This window comes from Electrona antarctica (genome assembly GCF_951216825.1).
Source record: "Electrona antarctica genome assembly, chromosome: 12".
Classification (NCBI taxonomy): domain Eukaryota; kingdom Metazoa; phylum Chordata; class Actinopteri; order Myctophiformes; family Myctophidae; genus Electrona; species Electrona antarctica.
The window spans coordinates 17,063,254-17,077,223 of record NC_136793.1 but is presented as its reverse complement, the minus strand read 5'-3'; the positions used below and the strand labels follow the sequence as shown (position 1 = coordinate 17,077,223).

General features: G+C 42.2%; 1 protein-coding gene across 1 annotated transcript; it reads right to left on the bottom strand.

Moving 5' to 3' along the window:
- Positions 1-370: 370 nt before the first annotated feature.
- gtf2h2 (general transcription factor IIH, polypeptide 2) lies at positions 371-13,882 on the bottom strand. Its single transcript, XM_079516261.1, has 14 exons — positions 13,685-13,882; positions 12,923-13,000; positions 12,008-12,044; positions 11,668-11,754; positions 11,149-11,199; positions 10,924-10,978; positions 8,920-9,025; positions 8,217-8,307; positions 7,433-7,628; positions 7,184-7,247; positions 6,491-6,600; positions 2,813-2,915; positions 2,653-2,692; positions 371-1,735 (listed from the first exon to the last, which is right to left on the bottom strand). The coding sequence occupies exons 1-14, from the start codon at positions 13,738-13,740 to the stop codon at positions 1,625-1,627; spliced, it is 1,185 nt and encodes a 394-aa protein (XP_079372387.1). The 5' UTR covers positions 13,741-13,882; the 3' UTR covers positions 371-1,624.
- Between the last annotated feature and the right edge of the window lie 88 nt (positions 13,883-13,970).

Here is a 13,970-nt window from a genome sequence, read left to right as displayed (position 1 = left end):
CCCTGTATACACGAGGACGGCTCGGGCTGGACGGCTCGGGCTGTCCTCGTCTGGACATAGCATCAGTCTCAGAGGGTTGTGGTCAGTTCAGGAACCTGTCTGCCAATGTCATCATTGATGGGAGTTACAAGTCAATAGAACTGCAGCCCCGCGCGCACGCACACACAGGCAGGTTTCTAAACTTCCACAGCCCTCCTCTAAGACAGGGGTTCTCAACCTGGGGGTCGCGACGCCTCGGGGGGTCAAATCCTTTTTTTGGGGGGGTAACCAGATAAAAAAAATTGCAACTGAATGGCTGGAAATTGGAAAGTTTACATAGTACACATCTTTCCTTAATGATTACATCTGGTTTCAGTATTTATTTATGATGTTTATTATTATTAAGGTTACTGTAGCGGTTAATTTGTATTGGGGTACAGAGGGTGGGGGTGGGAGAACCCCTGCTCTAAGACACAGAAATGGTTCCATATTACGGTTTAGTACTCGTACTCGTTTAATAAGCATCATCTTACATGTGTACCATACACCAACAACTATTTGATCAAGTTAACACTTAAATCGCCCAGCGTCATTTGCCCAGCATCATTTGGAACCATTAAATCAGGCGCCCAGCGATTTGCAGCTTCAGAGCCCATTTCAAGGTGAAACGACACATTGTGTCGTGTCAGTGTAGGAGTGTAGAGTAGGAGAGAAGCCACACGCTTTGATCTCGCCGCAAAGCGGGTGCCTATGGGCACCCGCATGTAGCCAAAAGACCCGCGGGAGGATCGACAACAACCGGAGGTATGATTACTTCTAACGCGACAAGCGACGGGACTGTGATGGGCCGTCAAAAACATATTTTTTGTTAGAATTGGAATCATTGATTTCGATTATTAGTTATTCACATTTTAAGATTTTTGATCCCATCCATTAAAATGGAGCAGGACCACTTTGGATGACGGACTAGCCGGAAATTACAGCGAATGTTGCCCAATAGACGCTCCCAGCCTGTGGAGCGGTGCACTCTGTTATGAAAAGAGTAATGTTCCGTCTTTTGATTAATCTCCGTCCTGGGCGTCGGGCATAATTATTTGATAGGGCGGAGACCTCCATCTAGGGCGATAAAAGTGTTAACAATATCTCATAGGACCTATAGAACCTAGATTGAGGGGGTAGGGGGGGGGGGGGGGGGTCTGATAATTTTGTCAATACGGTAAGTCAAATAAAAGCAGCGACACTCACTGAATATAAATCACTGGGTGCATTTCCACCATCCGTGCATCTGGGCTATGGGAATGCACGACTGATGCCATTGCCTGTGAGGACTGTTCACACAAAAAAGCAAATAAACAGCTTAAATGTACTGGGAAATGTATAAAGTAAAAATGGCTTCGTCGCCACCTTCATACCGTATGCAAATTGGTCAATGCCCGTGGGGAACTGATTGAGGCTTGAAAAATGTGCATCAGACAGAATGACAGACAAAGGTTCCTTGATTTTATAGTAGGATGTATAGTGCCACGTCTTCCCTATCAAAGAACACTCAAGACAAGCCCTCCCTCCAGTATAATATAAATATCACGTTTCATTCACACTTGACTCTGTGGTACAAAAAGTAACAGATCTACAAACAGAAAGGGTTTCAGGAGGTGGCGTGGTGGTGGATGCAACCAGGGCAGCAGTGCAGCGTGTCATGGATGAAGAGGTCACACTCGGTGCAGAACACAACACTGCAGGACGGACAGCTGAACACCTGGACGCATCACAAAGACACAGCAGAGGACAGCTTCAATGTCTGTCCTAACTATCTGCCCAGCGGCTCACACTGGCAGCCATGTTGTCTACCGCTAGGTTTGTCCACTCAACTTGCAAAGCGTCGGAAACAGGGCTGCAACTACAGATGTGCCATGTCAACTCTTCACGCTTTCCTGATCTTTTCCTGAAGGTTTTCTGAAAATGCATAATTTGCCTGCAGGTTCTATTCACTGATTAGCCTTGTTAATTCTACTGCTTTGCTACTGAAAGAAGTGTCCAGCAGGAACTCTATCTATTCAGGGAATCTGAATAGAATTAACATATGACACCTTGGCAAATGCCCCACTTTCTCACTGAAAATGTTCTGTTTCTGACAATGCACTGACAATCTACTGCCAATGGCAGGACATGTGAAGTTCTCAAACGGCACATCTGTATGCATCATTCTCTCATCCATTATTCTGCATTTACTTCTGTGATTAATCAAATAAGGGGTGTAGACCATATACATAGAAAGGTCGGCTAGACGCCTCCTTCAGCTCTGAGCCGTCTGTATCTTGGGCGCCATCTTACAGGGAAGGCAGCTTCCGCGTGCTTCACAGAAGCTTCCGCGTGCGTCCGGTAGGCCAATCAGAGGCAATGTAAATGTTTATTTTCTCATGCCAATAAAGCTCCTTTGAAATTAATTTATAAGTCCCGGAAAAGACGCGCTGTGTGATTGGCCAGTAGTCATTTGAGTGGCAGCGTGCCTTCCGCACTTCCGGCGCACTTCCGCCTTCCCTGCGATACAGGTCGCTCCAATGAACTGCAGCGGTGAATGAGGCATCTAGGGTTTTATATCTATGTGCGGCACTAGGGTGCAACCAAGTACAAATAAAGCATTAACATCAGATGAGCAAAAAAAATAACACTTACACTTTTGTCTTTTAGCTGTCCTTGACAAGCCTGACAAAACCTGGAAACACAATGACATTGGTTCAGAGACAACAAATACATGGCTAGAGATGCCTGTGTATGTGTGTGTGTGTGTGTGTGTGTGTGTGTGTGTGTGTGTGTGTGTGTGTGTGTGAGCCACCTGTCGCCGTGGTGCTGGTCAAGTGGACTCTCCGTGAATTCGTCCAGAGGGAAGAGGTGATGGAAGGAGCGGGCCAGGTGTGGTGCCGATACTAGGGTTAGGCCTGCAGGGGGAGACAAACACACACACATTACCGATACTTATCATCACTGTGGCCGAGTGCTTATTTGATTGATTGTTTGAATACCGGTACTTCATTAGTCAGAACAAACAGCAACAGATTACAGTCAAGCACTTGGTCTAAAAGGAAAACACCATAAGATTCCGGAGAGCACTGCCCAAAATACAAATTAGTTTGTAGTTTGGGCAGATATTTCATATAACGTAAATGTATAAAGAAATTATTGACATATTTAATACTTTTATACAGTGACTGGTACAGTCAAACATTAAGGCTAAAAGGATAACACAAAGATGATTAACGATTCTGTCCCTATCCGACATAACTCGGATGGTGCTGAGTTGGCTGAAGGTGACCTCACAACGCTCGGCATGGTGACTCGCTTGCCTAAGCTCGCTCGGTGCTGCCTCTCGTGGCTCAAGTCACCTTCAGCTGTCTGTCGGTGAAACCGCGTGCACCTTTTTCAATTTAACTGGTTTTCTAAATCGTACTGTGACATACATATATCCAAATATACATATTTATACACATACACATCCGTCCCCATTAGTGGTGGAAATAAATAAAGAATAAAGCCAGTGTATGACAGCATTTTGGGTTCTACGAGGTTTCAACTGTTTGCAAGTTGTGTAAAGTCAAAAAGAAATATAGTGGGAAGTTGGGAACACGACAAACATGTCCAAACAATCCATACAACCATCCTGAACACGCCGACACAGCTGCCCATGCATTCGGAAAAGACGGCGATGAAGGGCGCGGTTACAGTGACAGGAATCTGTGGCAATCAGTTTGTTACTGCAACCGTACACGCTTGTTGTAGCGACTCCTCAACGTTGGTTTTGGCCTCCATGTACACTACAGTGTGGGGTTACAGTGGGGATGATTATTCTTTATTTGGATGACTACGTCTCTGAAATGTGGCCGAGATGAGACGACGTAGTGTGGCTACAAAGTGTGCAACATGGCACAAATCTGGCATTTTGTTAAAGGGTCTGAGAAGAGGAGCTCACCTTCACATTATAAACTTGAAAAAGTGCCCTTCTGGGCACAGGTCTCCACCAGGAGGATAGGATTGTGTGTGATGTTTGGCAAAATGTTTAGGAGTAATATAAACATGTGTGTGTGTGTGTGTGTGTGTGTGTGTGTGTGTGTGTGTGTGTGTGTGTGTGTGTGTGTGTGTGTGACGCGACTTGGCCTGTTGTAGCGCCACCATGAGGCTGATTTGAAAACTGTCAAGTGGCATTTCTTCCTCAGCCTAGTAGTGGGAATAGGCATGCACAGTTTCACCGCAATCGGACGCTGCGTTGCGGAGTTGTGGCAATTTGTACAAAACGGGTACAAAACGGGCTACTCCTGAAAACTTTAGAAGCCAATCGTAGGCAATCAGGATGGATAGTTATGAGAAATCAAACAAATCACATGATCACATGACTATGGAGAGCATGTGTACCGATTTGCGTGAAATTTGGATAAAATCTGAAGGAGTAATATTAGAAAATGTGTTTTACATATGTCGGCCTCCTGGTGGCGCTATAAAGAGCAGATGTGAAAAATTCCAGGCAAAGGTTTTTCCTTGGCCTCTAGGGAGTGTGCATACATGGTTTTACACAGATCGGTGCAGTTATAGGTAAAAACACAAATCGGCCAGTTATAGCGCCACCATGAGGCTGAGTTGAAAATATTCAAGTGGCAATTCTTCCTCGACCTAGTGGGAATGTGCGTGCAAAATTTCACGGAAATCACACCATGTGTTCATGATTTGCAGCATTTTGTTTGAAACGAAGCACTCCTGCGAACTTTGGAAGCCAATCTTAGCCAATCAGGATGGAGTCTGAAAAATCTGAAAGACCCGTTTCGTTGAATGGCTCTAGAGAGACTGTGTACCAATTTGCGTAATGTTTGGACAAAATCTGTAGGTGTACTGTCAAAACATTTGTTTTGCACAAAGCGGCCTCCTGGTGGCGCTATAACAGGCCAATGTGAAAACTTTGGGGGAGAGGTTCAGCTCTGGCATTCAGGGAGTGTGTGTGCAGAGTATGGCTGCGATCAAGCCAACGGTGCCAGAGATTAGCTGTTCACAGACGGACACACGGACGGACACACGGACGGAAGGACACACGGACGGACGGACGGAGTGCAAAACATACTCTCTCCCCATGCCTTCGGCCTGGTGGAGACAATGAGTTTCTTCCCTTTATTGGTTGACTGTCACAGATTGACTGTACAGATTACCGTTTGAATTTTTTTAGACTATGTTGCACTTTGCAGTTTGTTTGCACATACAGGAGCATTCTAAAATATATCGCGGAACCTGTAGGCTATTATTAGTCATTATTATTTTACGAAAAAAAATCGTGTTTATTTCCCTGTGAGTTGGCTGCAATTGTTGATGTCAAATGAAACCTTCCAGTTGACAGTGCCATGACACATCTCTTCCATTTGTTTTCATCAATAAAATATAACGGAATTAAGATAATCTGTTTTCATTATGCACAGCACTCTGTTTCTTAGTCACACAGTGAGGGGGAAATAAATCATTTATTGGCATCGCAATGCATCGCTAATCGAATCGTAGCCCAATTAATCGGGATTAATCGAATTGTCAAGTGTAGTGTTACAAAGTTGAAACGTGTGTGTGTGTGTGTGTGTGTGTGTGTGTGTGTGTGTGTGTGTGTGTGCATATGAGCTGTTCACAGTTCAGCGCTGACTATCACTGTGTTGTTCTGATTGTGGTTCCTACACTCTCGTTCAAAGCCTCTTATTATTCTTGAGTCAAGTGTGACACCAAGTGGCTGAATTAGGAATTATTGCCTCAGTCTGGTATTTCTCACAACATGAGCAAGCATTGAGTGAGGTTGTAGATCTGTATCTTTTGGCAAATGCTCAAAGACTTGAACACTAAGAGTTACAGGGGATTCGTGAAATTAAAACGTTTGATTAGAATGCACTAGACCTGGGTTTCTCAAAAACATAATATTTGGAAACCATCATCACTTGAGTTTAATCATTTAGACTTAGTAAAACGGACCCGAGTTGCATTGTACTCAAGTTCTTTTTCCAGGCAAAAAAGTCCAAATTTCATAATTCTTTAAGTAGCATGTGACATATGAAACTAGGGGGTTTTCATGATTCTGAATCCATTCCATTCCATTCCAAGTTTTGCACAAAAAACACTCCTTGGGAGGAAAACGGCCTCACAAACGTGATGAGGTCAGCACATTTGGTCAAGTGGATATGGCCTAATTTAGCCCAAGGAGTGTTTTTTGTGCAAAACTAATGCTTGGAATGGATTCAGAATCATGAAAACCCCCTAGTTTCATATGTCACATGCTACTTAAAGAATGATGAAATTTGGACTTTTTTGCCTTATATAGGATGTTAAGGGTATGTTTCACATATTATGCTAATAACTCAATTTCCCACAGGAGTTGAATTTCAAACTTTTATTATATGTTATTAGACACCTTTAGAAACACATGGGTGAAGAAATGTATTGGTAACGATTTAGTTCCCAGATTGGTCAAATACCTGATAAAATGCCCTTACTATAGACATACCACAGATCTTGCATTCCACAGGTAGTTCAGTGTATTTGCCGTGACACTGTGGACAGAAGTAGCCTCCAAGACTCAACCCCGCCCCCGAATCACTGCTGCCGTCTAACTGACTGGAACACACACACACACACACACACACACACACACACACACACACACACACACACACACACACACACACACACACACACACACACACACACACACACACACACACACACACACACACACACACACACACACACACACACACACACACACACACACACACACACACACACACACACACACACACACACAATAAAACATTATGGCAGGTAAAAATACAGTATATATACACACACACAGCAGGACAAGCACGGTATACATTTGTAATAATATACACAAAATAGATGATCAAAACATTATTGCACTTTATTATTCATGCAACCTAAAAGTAGCTTAATATGGCACAACGTTCTAAAAATTAACAATGTCATTCAGGGGTGCCCTGGATGACAAAGGTATTTAGAGGGGTGCCCTGGATGACAACGGTATTTAGAGGGGTGCCCTGGCCTGGAGGATAAAGGTATTTAGAGGGGTGTCCTGGCCTGGATGACAAAGGTATTTAGAGGGGTGCCCTGGCCTGGATGATAAAGTTATTTACAGGGTCTGAGCCAAATCATTTGAGAAGCACTGAGTTGCAGTACGTACGTCATGCTGAATGAAGGCTTGGCGTCCTGGTCAGACGCAGAGGCAATGATGTGTTGGGGGAAACCTGTCAAGACAAATCACCTAGTCATTTCATATCGAAACCTCCATCTCCATATCTTATTACTTAGTGTAGGTTTAAATCAGCCGTTACCCATGCGTATCAGCGAGGGAACATTGTGTAGGTTTAAATCAGCCGTTACCCATGCGTATCAGCGAGGGAACATTGTGTAGGTTTAAATCAGCCGTTACCCATGCGTATTAGGGAGCACTCGGAGGACGTGCTGGCGGGAGGGGGTTTGACGTGGAACATGAGCAGCTCTCTGAAGTGGCTCTCATCCAGGATGACGTGGTAGGTGCCCCCTGTCTCCCTGGTCAACACAGTGCACACCCGCACCTCTGCCGACAGCCCGATCACGGACACCCGCACCTTCAGTGTCTTCAGGGTCTGAGGTGGGGGAGAAGACGACATGGGAACCACACAACTGTAACCTCACTGTCTTAACCCGATGGGGTCAGGAGTCAGGACCCATTTGTATGGGTCACGCCTCACGAGTAAATATCCTAATTTCCTACAATTACTTTTTTTTTCAATAGATTAAAAAAAGTAATAAAATAAATAAGAATACATTTATAAAATCAAAGGAATTCCTTTGATCGTGCGTTGTGAGCTTGTAGATCGGCTATTTTAACTAGTTTGACAAAATTTCTCTTTTGGATCTTGGGCTAAAACATTTGACTGCTAAATGAGTTAATTACACGTAGCATCGAAATCAGTCTAACCTTTGTAAACCTGTATGCCTCTTCTGTGAAAATAGGCGCTCAATAAGCTCACATTGTTTGATAAGTGCAAAATGATTAGCTTATTAGCTATTTTGGCAAATTTCTCTTTCGGGCTGACATGTGGCTATGCGTGACGTATCCGCCATGTGCATCCAGATGCAGAAAAAGTGGCGGAAGAAGATATACTGTAAGTAGAATAACAATAAGGGACCCTGCCCTTCGGGCTAGGTCGCTTAATAATAGCTCAGATTACTTTGATAAGGTCGTAGATGTTGGAAGGGTCACACGTGGTCAGGCTACTGAAGATGATGAGGACCTCACGGCTGGTGTGTCCCGGCATGTGCCTGAGCAAAAATAAAAAATATATATAATTCTGTTCACGGACACTCTAGAAACTAAATATGTTAACCACAACATTTAAATACATCTGTTTCTTGTAAAATGAAGAGGGAATTCCCTTTCCCTGAAGAAGGCTTAACAGCCGAAACGTTGGTTTCATGTCTTAATCTGAGTCCTAAATAAAAAATGGCAATTTGGCTATCAGCGTGTGCGGCCACTTTCTTTTATTGTTTTTTCAAGATTCCCTATTCAGTTTATTCTCCAGCTACAAGCACTTTGGTGTGTGTAAGCATCCTCGTGCATCATGTAAAGTGCCTGCAATGTATGTGTTGTAATAACAAACTACGTCTGTAAAGAGAAGCACTACGAGTTGGTATGTACGTCATCTGCTGTTTTTGAACATTGTGTGAAAAAAAAAAAATTGTTTTTAAACACAAAACTTCTCCTCATGGCATGGGGGGGGGGGGGGGGGGTCTGTGGCCAAATACATAATCATTTTGGGGGTCCTTGGCACAAAAATGTTGTGGTAGTGAGAACTACTGATTTAGAAGGCATTTGTAGAATGGGGCTCAGGTCTTATTGGGTTAAGCACAGCTACACGACTGCTCAGAACATACTTGAGAGTCTGCATGGCCAGGTTGAGAGAGTTGTATAGTGAAGGTTCCCCGATGCAGAGAGAGTCCACCGCTTTCTTTAAGGCAGCAACGTGCTTCTTTGGGTTCCCTGTGACACAAACACACAACACATTTAACCATTTTAAATCCACGCAAACACACATTGTATATTTATTTTACAATGAGGAGCAAAATACATAGAATATATATTTTTGTATTACATTGACGGCCACAGCTACAAATTTCTACAAAACCTTTGATATCCAGTCATTTCGGGCACGAACAAGAAGATGATAGATCGTTTGTGTAGATCAGCTTATTTGACGAATTTGGCCTATTCTGTCCACTGCCAGAACAGAGACCCTATGGTTTGTGTGGTTAAGGGTGTATTCATAAACCCAGTCTGACACTTTGTTATGGAACACTCCCTAACTGCTCTCAAGGCGTTGTATTAATGGAAGCCACTGGTCCCAATAGACTACCGAAGTCCTGACCTCACTCACGCATACCCTGGTTTGCATAAGAAATGTCTCTATGGAGAATAACATGGGGTCATCTTAAAATCATCTCATTACAGTTTGCTTGATAATAACTACTGTGCCGCCAGAATAATTAGAGAATATGTAATATTGTAATGGTAAGCCTAGACTCCGTTACTTTAGTTAGCGTCTACGTGATTGGCTGTAGCTCATACACATAGATGGTGTGGAGGAACAGTGGAAATGAAGGCTTTATTTTGAGCAGTTTGTGTTTAGCAAGTTTTGCAATCAGGACACATTAGCTGCATAATTAATGACGGTACTCAATACGTCAAATAATGGTTGATATATTGTCCAAACTAATGCATCGGCCAGGCTCTGACTTTCCATTCATGTTAACACTTGTGTTTCTATTCTGTAACTGTTGGAAATCACCAGTAAATTAATTAATATGAGAGACCGTCGACTAGCTCTGTGTTGTTATGTCTACACTAGTCTAGACTCTAGAGTAGATTGATGAGGCGCTATTTACATTAATATATTTGTCCGCTAGATGGCGATCTAAGACCATATAATGATGCAATGTAAAGCAGTGGGATTTATAGAGCAGGGGTCTTCAACAGCTGTTCAGGCCAAGGATCCCTAATAGCTGAGAGACATACAGTATGAAGCAGGAACCCCAACTACATATTGCATAAAATATTACATAAAATAACATTTCAGATAGCTTCATAGACTTCATGACAGCACTATCTTCAGTGTTCTGTAAAGTTTTTGTTTGATTTCTAATCAATATGCGTATTTTTGTCTCCACAAGGCCGACGCATTGTGAGCTTGTAGATCTGTTATATTCCGCTAATGTTCCCCTCAGAATAGCGATGCTAGGGTTCAAGTGGTTAAACGGTTAGTTCAAATTTTTGGATTTACCAAGCTGTAGGAAATACTTGCCATTAATATAATGGTTAAAAAGTTGGTTGCAAAGGTATTCATTGATTGCCCGAACGCCGTCTGGGAGTTCTGCTCTGGTTTCGGTGAATATTAAGTAGTTCCGGTCATTTGGAGGGGGTCTCATTAAAAATAAATTCATCCACAAAACTAGCATCATTTGTATTGTTGACCTAATTCTACCTTAGCACAACGTTTGTTCAACTTTGACCCCTCTGTCACATGATGGAACTATGTTTTTGCACTCCTGCTGATACTGGACACAAAACATAACCCTTTAATTAATGAACTAACCATTTAATGTAAAAAAATATTTTGGCAACCCCATAGTTAACTCTGAGGATCCCTAGGGGTCCTGGACCCCCTGTTGTAGACCCATGTTATAGAGGTTAATTTATTATTATTAATGATATGTTAGCTTAGCTGTCATATAAATGTGTTCAATGAGGCCACAGTACATATCCTTAGCACTATAATTTCCATGGTGGATGTTTTTACTTTATAATTCATGTAATTATTAATGATGTAAGTTGATATTGATAAACATGCGATTTATGATTGTGATATATGGCGTGATGCTCACCTGCTAGCTCTGTCATCTTTTCTGCCCGTTTGTTCTTTGTTGTGATAATTCCCACCTGGAAAATATAAACAACACATCACTGTGAGCTTGTAGATCGACTATTTTATTTCTTATAATAAGTACAAGGCAAAGAACATGCCCAAAACAGGGACACCAAAAGTTGAATCAAGCAAATCAAATAAAAGTAAACAGCAAGAAGCAATGCTGTGGCAACTTTGAGAATACCTGACTGATGGGGTTCTGGTCAAAGTACTCCTCCACGAAGAACTGCATCAGCTGGAGAAGAAACATCAGAACAAAAGGTTTTCAGTTTCACAGCTGGTGCTTGTTCAGAAGAGAGGTCCAACATAACACAGGCTGTTGTTACCAGAGCAGCTTTCACTGAACCTAACGGAAGCCAACAGCAGCATTATGCTATCACACGAGCAAGCAAATAAAAGTGTGGACATTCATATTGATTCACATTATTTGGTTTATTTGACCATTTCCCAAATGGTAAACGCTTTCCATCATGAATGCTATTGTCATGAATGCTCTATACCAGTGGTTTTCAACCAGTGGTCCAGGAACCAACAGTGGTCCCAGCACTCACAGAGGGGATGCTGGGGATTCAAGTTGTTAACAAAATAGTCATTTTGAGTTTAAAGCATATTTTGATTAGCAAGAGAATAGCATTAATCACAATTATGTTTGGCACAATAATCATGACATGCCATTTATCATCCCATCCCTACTACACATTACCTTGAGAGTGGCTTTGAGGCGGTTTGGTCTTAAATCATGGTCTTCCATACTTCTTGAACAATCAATCACCACATAAAGGTGACGCATCTACAACACAAACACAGTGTTTATTACCAACATCAAAATAGCAATGACAATCACACGTTTTTTTATGGAAAGCAACTCACACACCAATGGTCATAATTTGTCACAGAACTCCTCTAAAATCATGATAATTTGTGCAAATCTTATCTATCATGACAATCTGTGCAAATCGTATCTATCTATCTATCTATCTTTTCTTTCATTCTTTCTTATTTGCCAATTTGTTAACACAACTCAGACAGTCAGTAACACTCACCATCCCAAGCCGAACCTGTCCATGGCTCTCCAGTACTCTAAATAAGAAAGCAGGAATAAGCGGTTTGTAATAAAAAAGAACCTTTAATTTTAACCATAATCTGTCCTCTGTCTTCTCTCTGTATAATCCTTGAATGTGGGTTGTCATTTCCTTTAAAGATGGAGTGCCGTGATATTTTTCCACCCTAAAACATGATTATCGGGTATTATTATATAAGGAGGAAGAATTTGTTCAAAAAAGTGTACAGTATTAGTTAAAATGTCGTTTTTATGTGGAGACGCCCACCAGTTAATTAAGTATGCCTGGTTTGCCTGGTGATCCACCTGAACTGAAGCAGTACCCACAGCTGTTGTTGATAAAAGGGGAGTGGTTAGGGGAGGGGATGATATTGTGATGTCACTATATCACCGTTTTGTTCATTGTCACGTTTGACTGTCAAGGTTTCAGCCTCCAAGAAGAAAACCTAAATACAAAGGGAAGACATCATTGCACATAACAACCACACCAAGGAGTTTAATGAAGTAAAATTTCCTGTCCGTTTAATTTTAATAATCGATTTTCATTCAGTGCTCGCTCCTCGCTGTCTGTAGACGCAGCCACTCTGGAGAGAAGCAGACAAGTATTGCAGGCGCAGTCACGTTGGCTCTCGGGAATGTCCAGCATTATAAGTGCTGAATTAGTTCAGAACATAGCAGGATGAAGTAGCATGCGTAGACGCTGCAATGGTTTGTTTGATCAGAATCAGAATATCTTTATTGTCATTGACAACGAAATTGATTTGCAAAACAAATCAAGTGCATTTAAAACAAAATACATAATACTCCTTTCTTAAAAATGTGACGCAGAGCTATGAGCATTAATGCCTTTTAAACGTGTCATTGGTTTAGTCATATTGTGCAGAATGTACACACACACCTTTTCCGTTTGGACTGGAAGAGGATTTCCTCCACAGTGGCTCTGAGTGACCCAGACTCATCCTCCTTGAGGACTTCCCTACAGACCAACACACGCACACACACATGGAAATACATTAGAAAGGGTCTTCAACGTTTTTCAGGCAGAGGACGCCTTAGCAGTGAAAGAGAGAAGAGAAGAAGCAGGGACCCCCCCACTACATATTTTATAAAATTGTGTCGCAGACATAGACAGCTTCATAGACTTATTTGACAGCACAGTCATCATCAGTGTTTTCTGTATGTTGTTTCTGTATGTTTTCTGTATGTTGGATTCATGTTAATTTGTATTTTCAGACATTTAACGACAAAAGCTCAATACTTACAATAGCAACCTTGGCCAGACTAAGCACGGAGCTTGGTCTGCTCTTTTTTTTAATCTCTGCACCAACTATATTGCACATTATTGCATTGGTTCTCAAATGTATGTGTGTGTGTGTGTGTGTGGGGGGGGGGGGGGGTGATCCCACTGATCAAAATAAATTAACAGTATAGCGTCACAATCATAGATCTATAAGATCACAGCTTGTAACTGTTGTTATTTTTTGAAAAATATCGAAAACATTCAGAATATTTTGAATCTTCTGGGGGGCCCCAGTCCCTGGCACACAGGATATCCAGAGGGGGGTCCGCGGCCAACTAGATCGATGTGGGGGTCCTTGACAAGAAAAGGTGTGTTTCTCTCTTGCTGCTGTAAAGTTGAACAGTGATTTTAACATCTCACCAGGTCCTCTCATATCCTCCCTCCCACCGCTTGGCTCTCTCCGGCTCATCGTCCATCACTGTTGTTTATTACAGTTCGAAGCTTCAATGTAAATTGATGAATTGATTGATAAAAGTACAATTACTTTGTAATCTAGTTTAACGTTCGCTGGTTGTGTCAAACATGCGTCGGTGATGATGACAACACCGGGCTACAGACATCGACTTCACCCGAAACACAACAATGCAACTATGCACCGTTCAGCTGTGATTGGCTGATTCTGACCGTGTTGCCACGGGATACAGCC